This window comes from Chinchilla lanigera, unplaced genomic scaffold (genome assembly GCF_000276665.1).
Source record: "Chinchilla lanigera isolate Chin_1 unplaced genomic scaffold, ChiLan1.0 scaffold00008, whole genome shotgun sequence".
NCBI classification, from domain to species: Eukaryota; Metazoa; Chordata; class Mammalia; order Rodentia; family Chinchillidae; genus Chinchilla; species Chinchilla lanigera.
The window spans coordinates 37,134,443-37,153,165 of record NW_004955409.1 but is presented as its reverse complement, the minus strand read 5'-3'; the positions used below and the strand labels follow the sequence as shown (position 1 = coordinate 37,153,165).

General features: G+C 48.7%; 1 protein-coding gene across 2 annotated transcripts in view; it reads right to left on the bottom strand.

The window, feature by feature from the left end:
* The window catches only part of Slc7a8 (solute carrier family 7 (amino acid transporter light chain, L system), member 8), a 52,112-nt gene that overhangs the window by 18,135 nt on the left and 15,254 nt on the right, over positions 1-18,723 (bottom strand). Inside the window, exons 2-3 of one of the 2 annotated variants that reach the window (XM_013510441.1) lie at positions 14,710-14,914; positions 13,707-13,858 (exon numbers count right to left, since the gene is read on the bottom strand). In XM_013510441.1, the coding sequence (XP_013365895.1) occupies positions 13,707-13,858; positions 14,710-14,914 (357 nt within the window). Of the gene's footprint in view, positions 1-3,393; positions 3,541-13,706; positions 13,859-14,709; positions 14,915-18,723 lie in introns of those variants that run through there. The other variant, XM_013510442.1, reaches the window with a different exon arrangement.

Sequence of the window (18,723 nt, the reverse complement as noted above, 5' to 3'; positions counted from 1 at the left end):
GAGGGGTGTCCATTAGGAACCCCTTACTGGGCCTAGGGTAATCCTATAGGAGAAGACTCTAGCAACATGACTCTTATAATTTTGATCCAGCTGGAAGAAATGAAAAGTACAAGACTTGGTTCTTGTCCTTTATCATCTAGCTGTGGGAGACAGTGCTGGTTCTCTAGAGGGCCCCACAGAATCCCAGCCTTAAAAGGCCGGGTATGGTGGCGCATGCCTGTAATCCCAGCGCTCAGGAGGCTGAGGCAGGAGGATCATTGAGAGTTCGAGACTAGCCTGGGCTACAAAGTGAGCTCAAGGCCAGCCTGAACTGCATAGTGAGACCCTGTCTCAAAAAGACAGGGGTGGGGTGGGGGAAGAATCCCAGCCTTCTCTGTACCTTCTAAGCATTTTCTCCTCCCTTTCTGAATCTTCTGTTTCCTAGGTAAAACATAACCTGAAAAGATTATTAAGATAAGACTTCAAAAAGATGCCGGGAAGGGCTAATTACCTAATCTACCCTGGATGAAGAAGTCAATATCAAGGTGTCAGGAGAGACATAAAGAATGAAGGAAGCAGGAGGAGGGAAACCACCCAGAAATCTAGTGCCCTGCCTAGAGCCCTGGGGCCTCTCTGTCACCCAGTGAGGAGGGACAGGTTCAATCTTTCCTGCCCTGGGAAAGCCTCAGGACCAGCTGAGAGATGTGAGTTCCAGTCCTCACCCTGGGACAGGTGGGCAAGTCCTGTTCCCTGTAGAGAAAAAAGTGCTCTCGGCCCCACCTCCACCTTGATTCCCAGTCTTTGATTCCTGGGTATCACAGATGCCTTCCCCTCACTGCCTCTCCAAGATGATGACAGCAGCCTCATGAAGCCTTTGGAAGACAGAACAATGGCCATTCCAATGCTGTCAACATCCTCATCTCTGGAGATTTGTGAATATGCAAAAAGGACTTTGCAAATGTGACTCAGGTAAGGAGCTGGAGATGGGGAGCTTATTCTGGATTATCTGAGTGGACCCAATGCCACTATAGGAGTCCTTAGGGGAGGGCATCAGGGGTTAGGAATGAGAGGTGGTGATAGGAATGAGAAGAGGCGAGAGACTGATTTGAAGGTGCTCTGCCGCTGGCTTTGAAGATTGAAGGAGGTCGCTGGGAAAGGCAAGGAAAAACTCCTCCAGAGCCTCCAGAGGCACACAGCCGGTGCACACTGAGGATAGGGCCTTCTGGCCTCCAGATCTGTACGATGATAAATATGGGCAGTTTTAAGGCACCAGGACTGTTGTAATTTGTTACAACAGCAACAGGAAATACAGGGACAGACAACACACTGAAAGACAAGAAGGCAGGAGGGGCTGGGGCTGCAGTTCAGAGGTAGAGTATGGTGCTCAGCATGCTGAGGCCGAGTTCCACCCCCAGCACCACAAACACAAACACGAAAACAAAAACAGAACAACCAGGCAACATCCACCCAGATCCCAGGGGATTGACTGTCCACAGGCCTCCCAGGACACCAGCAGTGGGGAGGAGGGACTCCCTAGAATGGGCATGAAGATGAGGTCAGTGATGTGCTGATGTGGCCAGCAAACTCACATACCCCATGCTGGCACCGGCACCCCAGCTCTCCTAGCTGGGATCCTACGCTAAAGCGTCACTACCTTCTCTTCCTTCTCTTGGTAACTCAGCACAGTAACAAACAAACTCTAGCAGTGCTCTTCCTCTCTCTTCCTTTTAGAGAGATTTAGGACAAAAACAACAATTTCTCTCGTTCCTCTAATCCCAGGTTATTCTGCAGTCTCCTCCATATTCCGTACAACTCCAGGCACCACACACAGCCCAAGTTCACATACAGACATAGGCAGTCACAAGTGTCTTCCTGCATTGTGGACAGAGTGCCAGGATGTTCCAGGTGTGATTCCTTTGTGTTTTATCCTCATAATTTTATTGGTCTTATAATTTTGTTAACCAAAGGCTATAATCAAAGGCCTGAGAGGAGTCAAGTGCAAAGCCAAGGGGCTGAGGGCTACAACTCCGTGCTAAAGCACTTGTCTACTACACACCAGGCCCTGGGTTCAGTTCCCTGGAGGGAAAAGAAAAAAAAGGAAAAAGATGAAAAGCCAAGAGATGAACTTAAGAATCCTGCATCTGAGTCATTTTGTAAGTCACAGGGTACAGAATGGTCTTACACAGCACACTGCTTTGCAGTGGGTGACACCAGATACTCTGGCCAAGCCTGCTAAGCTGATCTCGCTAGGCTGAGTCAACCCAACCTGATCAGCGGGTGGCGAGGCACATAGAGTTAAGGGATTATATGTTTTGGAAGGGAAGACTGGGGACATTTTGGGGGAATTTTTACTTTACTGCATTGTAGACTATAGATAAAAGAGGCCATTTAGAATTAATCCCTCTAGTCCCTCTTGAAACAGAACATCAGTGAATCACTACTATAAGCAAATCTTTAGGAAGTTTTACGGTTGGATTAGGGAGCTGTGGGACGATATTTTAATAGAGTGCGACACAGTACTGGTATGGTTTAGTTAGCCTGTAAGCAAGGACAGCTTAAAATATAGTTGGCTGGACAAAAAGAAACTCACACATCCAAGGAGTTAAGAGTTAATCCGAGTCCATGCAGCTCACTGAGTTTAGAAATGTAAAAGAAACTACAGGAAGAAAGATAAAAGTCAAAATAAAAAGATAAGAACTCCTTCTGAGGAAAGAACTTCTTCATTTGGCAAAGTATGGTCAATTAACAACTCCTCCCTATCCTCCAAGTAGAACACTAAGAGGACTGATCCTCAGAGCCCAAGAATTGCACCCGTCACCCACTCTGCAGGCTTACAAAATCATTTCCCACAGGATAACTTGTTTCTTTGCCTTACACTAGTCCCTTATCAATATTTCCCTGCACTTGCTGAACTCCATGTGCAACTCTTGGTCCAGCCGGCGCACACCTTTTTCAGGAGTGCACTCGAAGGGGCTGGAAAGGCTTGTTCTCCTCCAACATTTCCAGAACGAAGCCTCTCCCGGTCTTTTTAGGGAAGTGAAAACGGACCGGAGAGACGGGGTGAGGGGGATGCAGACATGCCAGAGCCCGTACAGACTGATGGCGAAGGAAAGGGGAAGAAGGAGCCTCCGAACGACGAGGGCAAGGAAGGAAAGAAGCGGAACAGCACAGGTGAGGGCGGAAAAGCGTTTGAAAGGGGAATAAGAAGAGAGGGCCAGGATACAAAGAAAGTTGCACGGCACTAAGCACAAAGCAGCTGAAGAAGGAAGCAGTGACGCCACTCTAGAAATCAGAACGCCCTGTTCCTCTGCAGAACTTCAAAACAAGCACCTTTCCCGGATGGGGCGCCTTCTCTGGGCCATAAATTTCACCTGGCTCATGGGCCTGCCCGAAGGGGTGGCTTCTGAGTCTCACCTTTTGCTGGGGCGTGCAATTCCCTGTCTCCTGCCGCCCTCTGGCCAGCAACCCCCGGCTCCCGGGCTCTGGGGCTGCAGCAAGAGGGCAGGCGACGCCCCCGGCCAGCCCCGGGCGCACATGCGGAGCCGCGGAGGGGTGTGGCCCGCGCGCCCCGCGATAGGCTGGCCGAGCTCCCGGCCGCCGCTGGTGGGAGGAACTGGGCACCGATTTCTAATTATGGAAAAGCAGCTCGGCTCTGGCCAGTCTAACCTCTTCCGCTTCCAGATGTAGGAGGCTGCCAGGAAACACCGACGGTCAAAACACTGAGCCCCGTGAGTTCTAATGGCACACGAGCCCGGTCTCTCTGGTGAGAGTCCAGTTCTGCCCTTGCAAGCTGCAGGCCGGACTCTACCATCGTTCCGCCTCCGTGCCTTCAGAGAGGTCTTGGGGGAAATGGGATAGGAGTGGGAGGCAGGGAGGCAGCTTCTTAGAACCCTCCTAGGCTTCTTCCCTGCTCCCCGCAGGGCCAAGACATTTTTCATATGGGCGAGGGGCCACATATAGCCTTCGGGCATCCTGCCTACCTAAAACAAAGGTTTGTGTTATTGTACATGTAATATAACTTAGCTAGGGAAGTTATACATGTAAATAACTTGACTGGTGAAAGACAAAAACATCAAAACAAAGCAACAGCAACCAAAAAAAAAAAAAAAAAAAAAAAAATCAAAGCGGCTTTCTTCATAAATTATGCTTTGATCCTGGCTTCTATAAAGTACACAATGGTGAGTCTGGTTTTGAAGTGGCTCTTGCCTACCACAGTAGAGTAACATTTTCCCTTCTCCAGCCCTTCTTATCTAGAAGCACTGACAACCTTAGAAAAGCTCAGAGCCCTGCTGAAGAAGACCCGCTCTGAGTTTGGGGGTAGGGGGGCGCTGTCCTCCAAGAGAAGTTACAGAGGGATCCAGTGCCCCTGGGGCTTCTAATCACCCAGCTTTTCCGGGGCTCTCTCACTGAAGCTGCTGCCCACGCTGCCCATCCCCTCCCCTCCCCTCTGCTGTTCCCTCCAGGGCCAGCTGCTAGATCTGGAGTTCTGCTGAATCACCAGCCTGCCCTGAGTTCAGCCAAGAAGGCTGAACACCTTGCTCAGCGTTTTCCAAGAGCTGAGTAGTTCTCTCTTCAGCATTCGCTAAACATGACTCCTAAGCAGGTTGGGGTGGGGGAGAAGAGAAAGTGAAGACACCCGGAAACCCAGGAATGACATGCCATTTCACCTCGGGGAGCCTCGTTTGCACCCTATTCATCACTTTTGCATCCCGGGCCTAAACAGTTCTTGTCATCTCACTCCTGTTCTCAGGGCCAGTGTCCCCAGACACAGAACAAGGCAGATGGTGTTGGGTCTGCACTGCACAACAGAGTTGTGACTCTCCATCACATCCAGTCTTGGAGGCACGGGGCTGGGTCCAGGGAGGTCTGACGGGCCTTGGACTGGGCTTATGGCCTCTGTGAGTGTTCACCAACTGGACCCAGGCTGCAGAGTTCCCCAGATGGTCAGTTATAACCCAACTCTGGGAGCCACTAGTGGTCACACTTTAATTAAACTCTCGAGAAACAGCTGCCACACCCTTGTAACCCTCTGAGGTAGGAGGACTGCCACTAGTTCAAAGCCAGCCTGGGCTACATAGTGAGACCTCTCAAAAAACAAAACAACAAACAAAAACCCCAAACAAAATCCACCACTCTCAAAACAAATCTCACCTTTACTTCTTTCCCTTAAAACTCCAAGGGCCACGAGACCACACTCTTGTGGTCTTCTGATTTTCTGTTCTTGGGCAAATGATATAAACTTAAATTATAGTAACCCTTAAAAGCTCACCAGACACCATAAATGGGTAGTTTCATAAACCACGCAGAGTCTCCCCTGGGAAAAACAAAGTGAGCTTTGAGAGTCAGCAACAAAAAGGCAGAGGCGAACTCAAACTTCTAGGCTGATACAGGAAAGTAAGCAAGGTCCCACTGTACCTGGTACCTGGTAGAAACCAAACTCCAGCAAAACTTCCTGTTTCAGTGAACCTTAATCCTCTTATTTCCCTAAGCAGGAGTGGAGGTTCCCAGAAACAGGCCCCTCATCTCCCAGGTTCCGGGGGTGGGGGGCTTGTAGGCACATGCTTTGATTAGCAAAATGCCAACTGAAGAGTAAAGCTGGAGACCAAAAGGGATGTTATGCAGAGTCATAAATGAGGCAATCTGGACTACAAATAGAAGCATATTGAAACTAAAAAGACTGACTTCTCAGGTAATAAGTGTGTGTGTGTGTGTGTGTGTGTGTGTGTGTGTAGCCTGGTCCAAGAACAGACAGCACTTAAAGCAATGGACTAACTTGTCCAATACCAGTGGCTCTCTAGGGAAGAAGACTTCCACAGAACCCTTGAGTTCTGTGTAACACATGTACTTGCTACTTGCTACTACGATCTATAAATGATTAAGCACTGTACCACTGGGGCTCAGGACTGAGTAGAGAAACATAAAATGAAGCTAATAGAGATACTTTCATTCCCAGGGCTATCGGATAAAGGAATACTCTGAAATCCTGATAGGGGAGGGAGGTGAAATGGCTCTAAAGAATGGGCATTATTCTGCCATCGGAGACAGGAAATTCCAAGGCGCAGGGGATGCCTCCCTCAAGTCTTAGCAACAGGTCTGAATATTGAAGAGTAAATGGGAAGCGTAGCAAAGACAAGGGCTCTCAGGCAGTCTGAGCCACACCACTGAGGAGACATTAAGATTTGATCCAGTCACCCTGGGTTTATTTCACATGTGTCCCTGATAAAAGTGTGCCTTCTTTGACTCCTCCGCCCTTAATTACCAAGTCCTGCCAGGTCTGTATCCTGATAATTCTCCACTCCCACTGTCCAGGACCCTGAGTGACACTGTCCTCTCTAACCTGAATTTCTTTTTTTTTTTCTCTTTTTGAGATAGGGTCTCACTATGCAGTTCAGGCTGGCATTGAGCTCACTTTGTGGCCCAGGCTGGCTTCCAACTCGCATTGATCCTCCTGCCTCAGCCTCCTGAGTGCTGGGATTACAGGAGTGCCACCACGCCCGGCTCTAACCTGAATTTCTGTGACTGCACTATATTCAGTTTTCTTGCCGGGGACCCTCCCCCTAACCCATCCTTTACCTTTATAGCATGATTCTTCTAAAATACAAATCTGGTGACATTACTCTCTGGTTGAAATCCTTCAGTGCCTTCCTGTTGCTCTTAGGACGAAGCCCAATCTCCTCAGCATGGTCCACGAGGCCCTTCACAATGTGTTCCTGCTTCTGCCCTCTTGCTCTATGCTGTGGCCCAAGAAGGGCCACATCTCCAGATTTGCTACTTCTTAATCCCTCCTATGAAAGCATTCTCCTGCCTCATCCCCCACTTCTCCATGCTAGGCACTGGCTGGTAATCTCTAAATGGTCCTTCAGCCTCAGTGTACCACTTTGTCATGATTTGTTTCAACTTCAGTTCCCGGCTCCTGTTTCTCTTACAGTTAGCTCTGTAGATATCCTCTTGGGGAACTTACCACTTTCTACTGGAATTTTCTATACACCTGTCAGAATTATCCACTGGACTGTGAGTTTCTTAGTGTAGGAAATAGGTATCCTCACACATAACACAGTGCCTGGGGAAAAATGGACACTCAAATATTTAATGCTGATTGGACGATTCTGTATCCCCCTCTTTGGTACCTATCAAGGACACACAAGTGGACTCAATAAATAAGAAAGAAGGCTGCATTTTCTACTGCTGCTGCTTCAAATGAAAATTCAGGTGTTTTTCCCCCTTTTTCTGCTGCTGTACTCTCTGTGCCTATCTAATATGTCAAGGGCACTTGATAAGCATTTGTGAATAAATGAAGTGCTGCAATTCTCTATTTTTATAATGCTACTTAAGAGTCTCTGTCTCTTTTTAAGTTACACTTGAAAGTATGCATCAGAGCAGGATCCTGGAGTAACCATCCTGAGGAAGACTTCTAACCAGGTGCCCCTCAGCAGCCCTCAGGCCTGGGATGACGGGAGGGCAGGGGTAGAGAAAACACCCTCACCACAGTGGACTCGATAACATGGAAACCTTTCATCAGGATTGACAGGAAAACTAGAGTCCTCCTCTTTAGCAGTCAAGTAGTCAAAGCACCAAGCTGATTCTACTCCTAAGTCTTCCTATTTCTTAGGACCTCTATCTTGTTACTGCATTTCTAGTTCAGGCTACCAGCTCCAACCTGGACAAACGCTTGGCTTGTTATCTCCTTGCTTCAAGTTTCAAAGTCTTCCTTCATCCCAATGTGAACCTAATGATGCTCCTCCGCGCAAAACCCTTCAGTGATTCCCTGCGCCTTGGTAAAATCTACTCCTTTCTGCATGATATACAGGACCTTTCAAGATCTGGCTCCTGCCCACCAGGTGAGCCTCATTTCCTATCACCTTCCCAAGCTCTGCTCACACAAGAGATCTCTTCTCAAGTGGGCTATTTCTCTTTAGACTCCAAGTCTTTCCTGAGATGTCCTCTGCTTTTTGCCTATCTAGAGCCTTCCTCCTTACCTTTCAAGCTTTAGCTCTATCTGGTTTTTTGTTTTTGTTTTTTTGAGACAGGGTCTCACTCTGCAGTCCAGGCTGGCCTTGAACTCACCAGCAATCCTCTTGCCTCAGCCTCCCAAGTGCTGGGATTATAGGTGTGGGCCACCATGCCCAGCTTTAGCTCTATCTGGGAGTTTTCCTTAGCATATCTCTCCTAAATAGGAAGGTGCCCACACTTTTTTGCATCACAATGTATTGTTATTATTTGCTGGAACACCTGTCTGTTCACTAGACTTTAGCCTTTCCTAAGACTGTACAAATGATGCCTTACCTCTACTACACGTAGGAGCTTAACATGCTGAATAAATTTTCTAGTTTGTCTCTTTTCTATAAGAAAGTCCACTCCTAGAATAATTTTCAACTTGTTAACATATTATGTAAGTGGGGCTGGGGATATAGCTCAGTGGTATAATCCCCTGCTTGGCAAGTGCAAGGTTGTGAGTTCAATCCCCGGTACCGCAAAAAACAAAACAAAACAAAACAAAACAAAAACAAAAAACATATTATATAAGTGAAAAGTGAGATGCTAGTCAAATTGACCACTGAGTAGAACTCAAGATATTTTCCACATAATTCGATTTTCAGTGCTGTCAACATAGTTTAGTGACAAAAGGGGTCTCAGATGTATGGGAGTCAAATTTAGACCAGTATGAATTCCTAAGTACAAAGCTGATTTGACACTCACAGAATTTCTCAGGACTAGGAAAGGGCAAGGAAGCAGTGCCGCCAGGTGTCTGAGGTGATAGGTTTCATGTTTGGGGAGAATTTTGAGGCTAGAGAATGTAAAGGCTCAGGGGAAGACGAACAGAGATGAAGGGATTTGGATCCGAGGGAAGACTCTGAGCCCTCCCATGTCAAGGGATTAATCTGCAGTGTGCTTGCAAAACAACGGACAACATCCTGCTTTGGGCAGCTGAAGCCTTCTGTAGAGGAATTGCAGGGTGACTCAGGGTTAGAAGAAATTCATGAAGTTCTTCTCTTTCCAAATAGCTCAAGGAAGAAGTGGGAGAAATCTGCAGTCCTGGAATAGTAGTGTCTTAGGAATCTCAGCAGAAAGATAGAAAACAAGATAAGAAGAATTTTTTCCTGGTGAAATCCATGTAGGGTACTCCTTTTTTTTCTCAGGGTGAAGAAGTAGAAGAAATTTCTTTAAAAGGCAAGACATCCAGGGAACAGGAGGGAATTTGAATGAAAAGATTCTACTTCAGATACAGGAGGTAATCTTAGGCCCAAAAGAGAGGCTGGGGGCCGGGAGCTGCTCACATGGAAGGTGGCCTGGTCCCCAGAACTGGGGCAAGGGAGCAGATCCTAAATCGGGAAACCCACATGCAGTTAGGGAGCCCTGCACAGTGAGGACTGAGGGTGTAGCTTTGTGGTAAAGCTTTTGCCTAGCATCTGCCAGGCCCTGGGTTTGATCTGTAGCAACACACACACACTCACAAACCCACGCAGTACCCACACAGGCACACGCAAAAGAGCAAAAAGTGTCAGAGGCCATGGTTTTGAACTAAGCTCCTGCGCTGTCTCTGACAGATCACGATAAAAATCAAAAGGATGTTATCTGACCCAAGAAGAATCACAATTAGACAGATAACAGCCACATCTTCCCAACCTGCTGAATTTAATGGTATGATAATGAAATTCCCGGGGCTTTAATCTTTACACAAAGGAGTAACCAGAAATAATCTGACATTCACCGATCAGTTATTTTCTTGTTATTCTGTCTCCCTGCCCCACACCTCACAAAGAGAGTGACTCCAAAATGACCAGCCCACCACTCCACCAGCTTCTTATTTGCTTGTGTTCACTTTCTTTAAGCCCTTCTCTGTCTCTGAAGCCAACCTCCTTTGCTTGGACAATTGGAGCACTTATTCTATTTTCCAGAATGAAGTGAGCCCAATTCTACAATGAATGACGAAGCCAACGGCTGGGGGTCCTGTGGTAGAGTGCTTGTCTAGCGTGTGTGAGGTGCTAGCACCAAAAAAAGAAAAGGCCAATTAATATCTTTAAACTAAATTGTTGCAGTCTTGTCCTTTGATGCTAGAAACTTAGCTAATAACCAAAATGATAAAAGGACAAGCTGCGGAAATTACCTGTTGATGTGAATGTCTCCATACTCAAACATGTACATAAACGGATACATTGTACTTAGAACTGTAAAGATATTCATTCACTATTACCAAGGTCACTGGCCAGGGGAGGGGTGAGAGGCAAGATGTGGGGGGCTTTCTTTGCTGACTTTTCATATCTTACTTGACTCTTTCATATAGACAATGCCTGTACAGCCATTTTCTTAAAAGACAATAGGAAGAAAGAATGGAAGAGGGCCGGGCGTGGTGGCGCCCGTCTGTAATCCAGCACTCAGGAGGCTGAGGCAGGAGGATTGTTCTGAGTTTGAGGCCAGCCTGGGCTACAAAGTAAGCTCAAGGCCAGACTGAACTGCATAGTGAGACCCTGTTTCAAAAAGACAAAAAAAAAAAAAAAAAAAAGAAGAAGAAAGACTAAGCAAGTCCCAAGAGAAAGCACCAAAGCCAAATTCTAACATCTTCCAGTTCCCTTTCCTAAGTCCTTCCTCCCACGGATATGCTTGCTGTGGAGAAGAGAGAAAGGCTTTTCATTTAATTAAAATGTAAAAAAAGATTTTTTTTACTGCCTAGTGGCCAGGTACATTCTGCTGACTCAGCACTGAATAATCAGCTTTGACCTAAAGAATAGAGTAACTCAGAGCGGCGACTGCGTTTGCCTAAGCGTGATCCATACCTGCAGTTCTTTCCCTCTCCCTCACTCCGCCCCTCACTCGCTCCAGGCTCCCGCCAGGCAAGCCAGTTACAGCAGGTTCTTTCCGCCTTTCCACTCCCGCCATCTGGCTCATCCCAACTTCCTTTCTCACCCAGGCTCTTCCACGCAGGCCGAAGCACGGGGCTGGGCCACACCCGCTCTCCTGGGGGGCTCTGTGGAACACACCGGTGGCACCTCCAGAGGGTGGGTGGCCTTTCCCCAGCGCCTTTCACTGCCTAGGGGATGAAACCCAGCATCATCATCAATAAGCCAAAATGAGACAGCAGAAGAAAAGACTTCCCATGTAAGCACACTTGTGCCACACCTCAGTTCCTCGCTGCGTGTGAGTTGCGTGTGCACGCGAGTGTGCAGGGGGCAATGTGGACATGTGCACCTTGCTCTGCTGCAGCTCCAAGTAGCCTTTGCAGTTGGAGGAGAAGGACACTGAAGAGCACTGAACGTGGAGCTGTTCTCCATGTTCTCTAAGGAAGCAGGAGGGTGGGCTGGGGATCTAGCTCAAGGGCATAAGCGCAAGCCTGGCAAGGTCCTGAGTTCGATTCCCCATTCCAAAAAAAAAAGGAAGTAGGAGGGAAAAGGGTGAGTGCAGGATTCTTTTGCTTATGAAACGCCTGTCTCAAGGACACTGAAAAATACATGTCTTGGGAGGGCAACGCCGGGTACTGTTGAGTTGGAGGCCATTGCCGTGCAGTTCGGAGGAGGCGAAGCGGAGGCCAGGGGTGCGCTACGGGCTCCGCCACAGCGAGGGCAGAGGGGAGAGCGCGCCATTTTGTCTGTGCACAGATTCTGAGTTTCCGGTCGGCTCGGGCTGGCCACGTGGGAGAGGTAGGCTGTGTGGGACTGTGAGCAAGCCCTTTTCTGGAGCTGGCTACAGGCAGGAGCCACTCTTGTCTGAGAGGGTCAGCCAAGTCCAGTGTGAGGGGGCCACAGGGCCTCCACTCCTCCAGAGGGTCTCGGTGCAAGGGGTCAAGCCCAGGCCAGGCCTGGGGACTACAAAGGCTCCACACCAGCCCGGGAGGCTCTGAACATGCTCAGAGCTGTTGATTCCCAGTAGGAGGGTAAGGGTGGCCTCTTGTCTGAGACACTTCAGCAGCATCAGCAGGAAAAAGGAAACTGTGCACAAGACACAGAAACAGCAGTGGCCAGCACTCATGCGGTTCCCCTTCCTCCTGCATTAGCCTGTCTGTGGTAGAAACAGCAACTTTTCCTGCGTTCCCACGCCCTCCTTTCTTCCCTGCCCACAGCGCTGGTCTCTTATTTTTTTCTGAGACAGGGTCTCGCTATGTAGTTCAGGCTGGTCTTGAACTCAGTAAGTGGCCCAGGCTGTCCTCAAATTTGTGATCCTCCTGCCTCAGCCACCCAAATGCTGGGATGACAGGCGTGTGCCACCACACTTGGCAGCTCTGGATCCAGCTAAGAGCAAAGATAAAGTACTCCCATCTGCCAGACACCCCAGCTCACCCTCAGTGACTGGCGTGACTGGGGCCCTGGGGACCGGTGCTGTGTGGAGATACCCATCCCTTCTCTCACACAGTCTCCTCTCACAGTGGGGCAGGGTGGGTAACTCTGCAAGCACTCAAGACACTGCAGTTAGAACAGGTGGAGTGGAAACGCAGGCCTGGCTGCCTGGTTCTGGGGCCTGCCTCCAAGTCTGTGGGAAGACCTGACCCAGCACAAGGAGTAAAGTCCCCAAACAAGGGTCTCAGCCCCACATCACAACTTGCCTTGGTATGGGGGGTGGTCTATCCCAGGACTGACCTCCACCTCCAAAGAGGGCACAGTTGCCAAGAGAACCCACAGCTGCCTGTTCTGCGAGAGGCAGGATGAAAGGAAGATGCCCACACGTGAAGGGCACAGCCAGCGCAGGCCCCGTGCTTAGCTGGGCAGGGGGGCGGTATGTATTAGGTGTGGTATGGCAGGGACCAAGCCCACTGGAGAGTGAAGTCTCTAAGTGAATGCTTGAGAAGCCAGCATTTGATTAGACGCTGAGGGTAGATGCCCTCATCCAGGACAGGGCCCAGAGATAAGCTCTCTCCCAAGGGAGTTTAAAAAGTATGAGTTGGCAAGGTGACAGGGAAGTAGACCAGACTTCTGCCAGAGGCCAGGATAGTCCCGCTGTGAGCTGCAGGGAAGGCTGGCAGGATGCAGAGTGCAGGAAAGGGGCAGTCAGGAACCCTGGACCCCACTCAGGGCCTGCTGGGTAGCTTCCTTATCTGTTCTAGAGAGATGATAATATTGGCCAGGATCACTTCATAGATTTGTCATGAGACTCAAATCAGATTAATGTAGGGGAAAATGCTTTGTTCCTATAAAGAATAGTATTTCCATGCTTCCAAGAAGCTATTTAAGTTTCTTCTTTGTAACACCAGATAATTGTATGCAAAGTTCACTCATCCAAAACACATTTTTTTGTTGTTGTTTTTTGTTTCTTTTCCGGTACCAGGAACTGAACTCACGACCTGTGCTTGCCAGGCAGGCGTTGTGCCGTGAGCTAAATCCCCAGCCCCCGAAAACACATTTGTAAGAAATATAAAGAAAGGAATGGAAACAACTCCAAAAATAAAAGAAAGAAAGAAAGGAGCACTGGAGACACATAGGTGATCAGAGGGTGAAAAAGGGTGTCTTGTTTGTTTTTGTTTTGTTTTTTTTCCCCTGGTACCGGGAATTGAACTCATGACCTCGTGCTTGTCAGGCAGGCGCTGTGCCGCTGAGCTAAATCCCCAGCCCCTTTGTTTGTGTTTTTTGAGACAGGATCTCCTGATGCAGTTCAGGCTGGCCTTAAACTCACTATAGGGCCCAGGTTGGCCTCAGACTCACAGTGATCCTCCTGCCTCAGCCTTCTGAGTGCTGGGCTGACAGGCATGTGCCGCCACGCCCAGCAGGAGGCTGTCTTGAAAGCAAGGTGCAGAGGACACTTACATAAGCAGATGGCGGCCAGGAGCCGAAGTCCAGACTCCGGAGGGAAGCAGGTGGGGAACAGCGGCTGCAACACGTAGTTGGAGAAGGTGAGGGCGATGACGGCCTGGTTGGTGGGGTAGATCACCAGCACAGCGATCCACAACCTCAGGAACCTGAGGGAGGAACAGGCGCCGTGCCAGCGGGCCCCGCCCGAGGCACGGCAGAGATTCAGAAATCATCAGAGGGCAGCTTGGCGGAGCTTGCGGGCAGGCATGAGCAGAAGCAGAGCACTGACGGGTTATGTTTCCTTTATTGTTTTCAGGGATGCTGAAGCCTCACTTTCCCAAGCCCCGCTCCCGCCCCAAACAAGACACGCAGCTCTCCGAAACGGCAATAAAACGGTTTCATGGCGGAAGAGCTGGGTTTCAACTGGCGCTGACACGAGCCTTGGCGCCTTTCTCTCCCCTTTCTTTTCATCATCGCTTCTCTTCCACTCTGGCCCCAACATCCAATAAATTTGGAAAGAATAAATTTGCAACCTCAGATTTCTGACAGCCAGGACATGTTAAGGGCGTGGCTATTTAATCCCACTGCTCAGGGACGGGGGAGAAGCACCTTCCACACCCTTTGCCCCCGGGTGAAGGTTTAGTTCTTTTTAGCAGGGCTGCAGAAGACCAGGGCTGAACTCTGGAGGGAGGCTGTTATCTCTGCACTACGAGAAGACCGAGAAGACCGCACACTGTATCTGAGGTGGTCACGCTCACTTGTTAAGATACAAGGACCTTGTGATTGCTCTCCCCGGTAGTCTGCGGTCAGTGCTGTTGCAGTTTTGTTTGTTCTTGCTAAAAGACTCTTGCCCACCAAGGCCAACACAGAGATTAAAAGTTCAGCTTGGTTCCTCTGTCAATCTCAGGAGCGTCAAGCGGACACAAGGTTAATATGAAAGCAAAAGAGCAATCCGACCTCTTTCTGCCCCACCCTCTCCTTTCCCTTCAGCCACTCAGGCCTGCACAGGTCTGCTTACCCAGCTAGTCCTCCAAAGATGTCCTTGACATAGGAGTAATCGCCTCCGGATTTGGGGATGGTGACCCCCAGCTCAGCATAGCAGAGGGCTCCCACAGCTGTGATGACACCGGTCACAATCCACACGATGAGAGCAAGGCCCACAGAGCCAGCGTTCTCCAGCACACCCTTTGGTGAGACAAAGATTCCGGAGCCAATGATGTTCCCTGCACAAGGCACCAAGAATGAGAAGGGAAGTCAGTGAGATCAGGAAAGTTGGCAGGACTGACATTTTAATTTTTATTCCTTATTTTTATTTCTATTTTTAGTCTTTTTGAGACAGGGTCTCGCTTTGCAGTTCAGGCTGGCCTTGAGCTCACTTTGTAACCCAGCCTGGTCTCGAACTCACAACGATCCTCCTGCCTCAGCCTCCCAAGTGCTGGGATAGGACTGGTATTTTTAGGATGGCCACATCTCTGATCTGATTCTAAAATGCCTCTGAGATGTGTAAATGACCTTTAGGCAGTTGTGTCTAGTAAAAATCCTCCCTAAAGTAGGTACAGATAAGCTGACAACAACTTGTATTGATCAGGAATTTGGTCAGGTTCTTTCTACATGTCATTTTTGATTTTATGGAGTCAGAATAACTCCAGAGTTGTCTGAGCCCAGCATGGTGGTGCACACCTGTAATTCCAGCACTTGGGAGGCTGAGGCAGAAGTGAGTTTGAGGCCAGCCTGGACTATACGGCAAGATAAAAAAAGAAAAAAAAGACAAAAAAAGATAACATTTCTCACATTTTATGAAGGAGAAAACAGTTTCAGAGATACCAAGTTGCCGAAGTCTGTGTAGTAGAAAGTGATGGAGCCAATACTGACTCTGAGGACACTCTCAGGGGCTACACAATGGTCCGCCCAAAGTGATAAGGATCTCCAGACTGACTGAAAATAACAGGAGTGGGCTGATCTCAGATACCCTGAGCCAGGTGGACAGCTTCAAAAATGACCCAGGTGTGGTGGCGCACACCTGTAATCCCAGCACTAGGGAGGCTGAGGCAGGAGGATTGTTGAGAGTTCGAGACCAGCCTGGGCTACAATGTGAGCTCAAGGCCAGCCTGAGCTCATAGTGAGACCCTGTCTTAAAAAGATTTTAAAAAGTCAAACAGCAAAATCTTTGCAACTGTGGCCACACCCTACTATTGAGGGTTTTCAAAACCTATGAGTATAGATAGCACTCCTGCAGACTGGCTTCCACTCCAGACACAACAGCCCCACCCTAAATGAAGTACGTGAAATAATCCTATAAAAATACTCCCAGTAGTCTGGAAGTGGTTTACAGAAATATAATACGTGCAAAGCCACAGCACTATATTCCTCCAAAGGTCATTCCCCTCCAGTGTCTCATGTGACCCTCACAACAACCTTTCACAATTCAGGGAGAAGAGGAAGGGCAAGTATTTCTCAATTTACAAACCAAGAGACTAAAACACAGAGGGTTAAATGGCTTTCTCCAAATTCCATAGCTACTCATGGGTAAAATTGGATCCCGGAGTCTCCTGATGCTTAATCCAGTGTTCTTTTCACTAATCCACTCTGCAGTTGTGTGCGCGGGGCTAGTTTTCTCTTGGAGGTGATGTCTGTGGCAAGGACTGAATGGATGGCTCCTGGGCTGTGTGCTGCGGGCAGGGGAGCGTAGGGGTTGGGAGCACTTCCCAGCGTGGGTCTTCCCAAGTTTTCCTTTGTATCTTTCTTGATTTTTTTCCCCTGGTACTAGAGATTGAACCCAGGGGCACTCTACTGCTGAGCTCCATCCTCAGACCTTTTTATTTTCTGCTTTGGACAGGGTCTTGCTGTCTAAGATGGCCTTGAACTTGCAGCCCTCCTATCTCACTTTGTTTCCTTCTTATGGTTAAAGGTGGTGTTTTGGCTTTTTGCCTGTATGACCAACTACTTGAGAAGAACCAACTTAGGGGAGGCTAGATTTATTTTGGCTTATGGTTTCAAAAGTTTCAGTCCATAGTCAGTGGGGTCCATTTCTTTTAGGTCTGTGGCAAGGCAGAGATGTCATGGTAGAAGGAGGGCAGGGCAGAGGAAAGTTCTCACCGCATAGCAGCCATGGAGCAGAGAGGGGGTAAAGCTGAGGAGGGGCTGGGAACCAGACAAAATCCCTGGGGTTCTGCCCCATGATCCACTTCCCTCAACCAGGGCTTACTTCTTATCTCTGTCACCTTCCTATATTGCCATGAACTATGATTTCATGAATGGATGGATCCACTTACATAGCTGGAGCCCTCATTATCCAACAGCTTCCCCCAAAGCCCATCAGCAACCAAACTTTGAACACAGTGAGCCTTTTGGGGGGACATTCTAGATCCTGACAATAACGAGGGTAACAGGATTCCCTGGACAGGTACCCTGCCCAGCTGTACCCCTGAATGTCTGAGGGCAAAAGCAGAGGTTGAATGGGTCCAAGTGGAGATGCAGAGCCGGAGTACTCTGAGGCCAGCTGGATGTGAAGTGTTCTGGGAACATCTTAAAATCCCAGCGGCTCTCTTCCGTGGTTTGGAACCAATGATATGAGGGTGTAGTCAACTGTCAAACACTGACTTTCAGATCTCAACCTTAACTCAGTGTCAATTCAATCCTGAAACTTTCACACTGAAACCAAAATTCGATGGAGGTCAGGCACCCAGCGACTGGAGTTAAAGGGAAAGAGAAGAGACGGTTCACATTCTAAAAGGAACACAGGCTGTGCTGCCCCTCTCCAAACTACCAAGCTGTAGCATGAGATGAGTAGTGAGTGCCGGGAACAAGTCCAGAGGACATAAAAGCATCAACAACCAGTGAGGCCGAAAGCACGTGGCCAAAGCTAGAAACAGGCGGAGAGCACGTGCCTGTTTTGAACACGTCTCTCTTCTGTGGGTGTAAGCAGTCTGTCCCAGTGGAGCAGAGCCACTTATAGAAAGGAAGACAAAACGAAGAAACAGTCATCATAATTGTGATAGAAATGTCACATACAGAGTAGACACAAAGGAGATCCTTAGTGGCACAAGTTCTTTGAAGGCCTCTCCTTTCCCCGTGTATTTATGCACAGTCCTAAAATAGGAACGAGATGCCTTTCAGCCTCTCTCCTCCACCAGTCTCCATCTGTGGTCTGCACGAAGCGTTGACTTAGCCAAGACTAAAAGACTTGCTCACAGTAGCCCCAGACACAGGACATGTTCAGCCAGTCCAGTGACACTTCACCTGCCAAAATTAAGTGTGTCGCTATTCCCTGAAGACACCATGCACTGAGAAATCAGAGAACTAGGGACAGGGTTGCAAATGTTGCTGGAAGAAGATAGTAAGTTCCTTGCCTAGCAGGAAGTTATCAAAAGAATCATCCATAGGTCGTTTCAAAGCCAGCCCAGAAGAGGGTTGTAAAACTAGCTCGGTGGTTAAAAAAAGTCAATACTCAGAAGAAAACAAGATTTAACTTTGGTCTCTGCGGTACTGAAAAGGGGATGGGGCAGGGAGCAGCTAGGGATTTCTTAGAGTTAAGAATGATTGTCTCAAGGAACAAAATAGGGATGTGCTACTTAAAAGATCTCTGACCTCAGGACTGAGGAGTCAATGTTCCACTACAGGTTCCTGGCAAACAAACACGGCCATAGTGATCAGCAAATCAGTCACTGAGCAGTTGCTTCTGCCGTAGGACATTTCCCGAGCATGTGTGCTTACGCCCTTGTAGCCTGCAGGAGCCACTGGAAGATGGGATGAGCAATACCAGGTGCCCTTTGAGGGGTCTGACCCATTTCCTGCCTCCTCTTACTCTTGGAGGCTCCACAACTCTGCAGGGAGCTGGCAGAGTGATTGGGAGGGTCACAGTGGGTGAGCTTTGGGATAGGAGCCCTCATTTTATAGACATTTGGTTCTCCTTCCTTCAAAAAACCACCGCTTAATTTTAGCTAAATTAAAATCACAAAGAGAAGCTGGGTGTGGTGGTGCACACCTGTAATCCCAGCACTCAGGAGGCTGAGGCAGGAGGATCGTTGTGAGT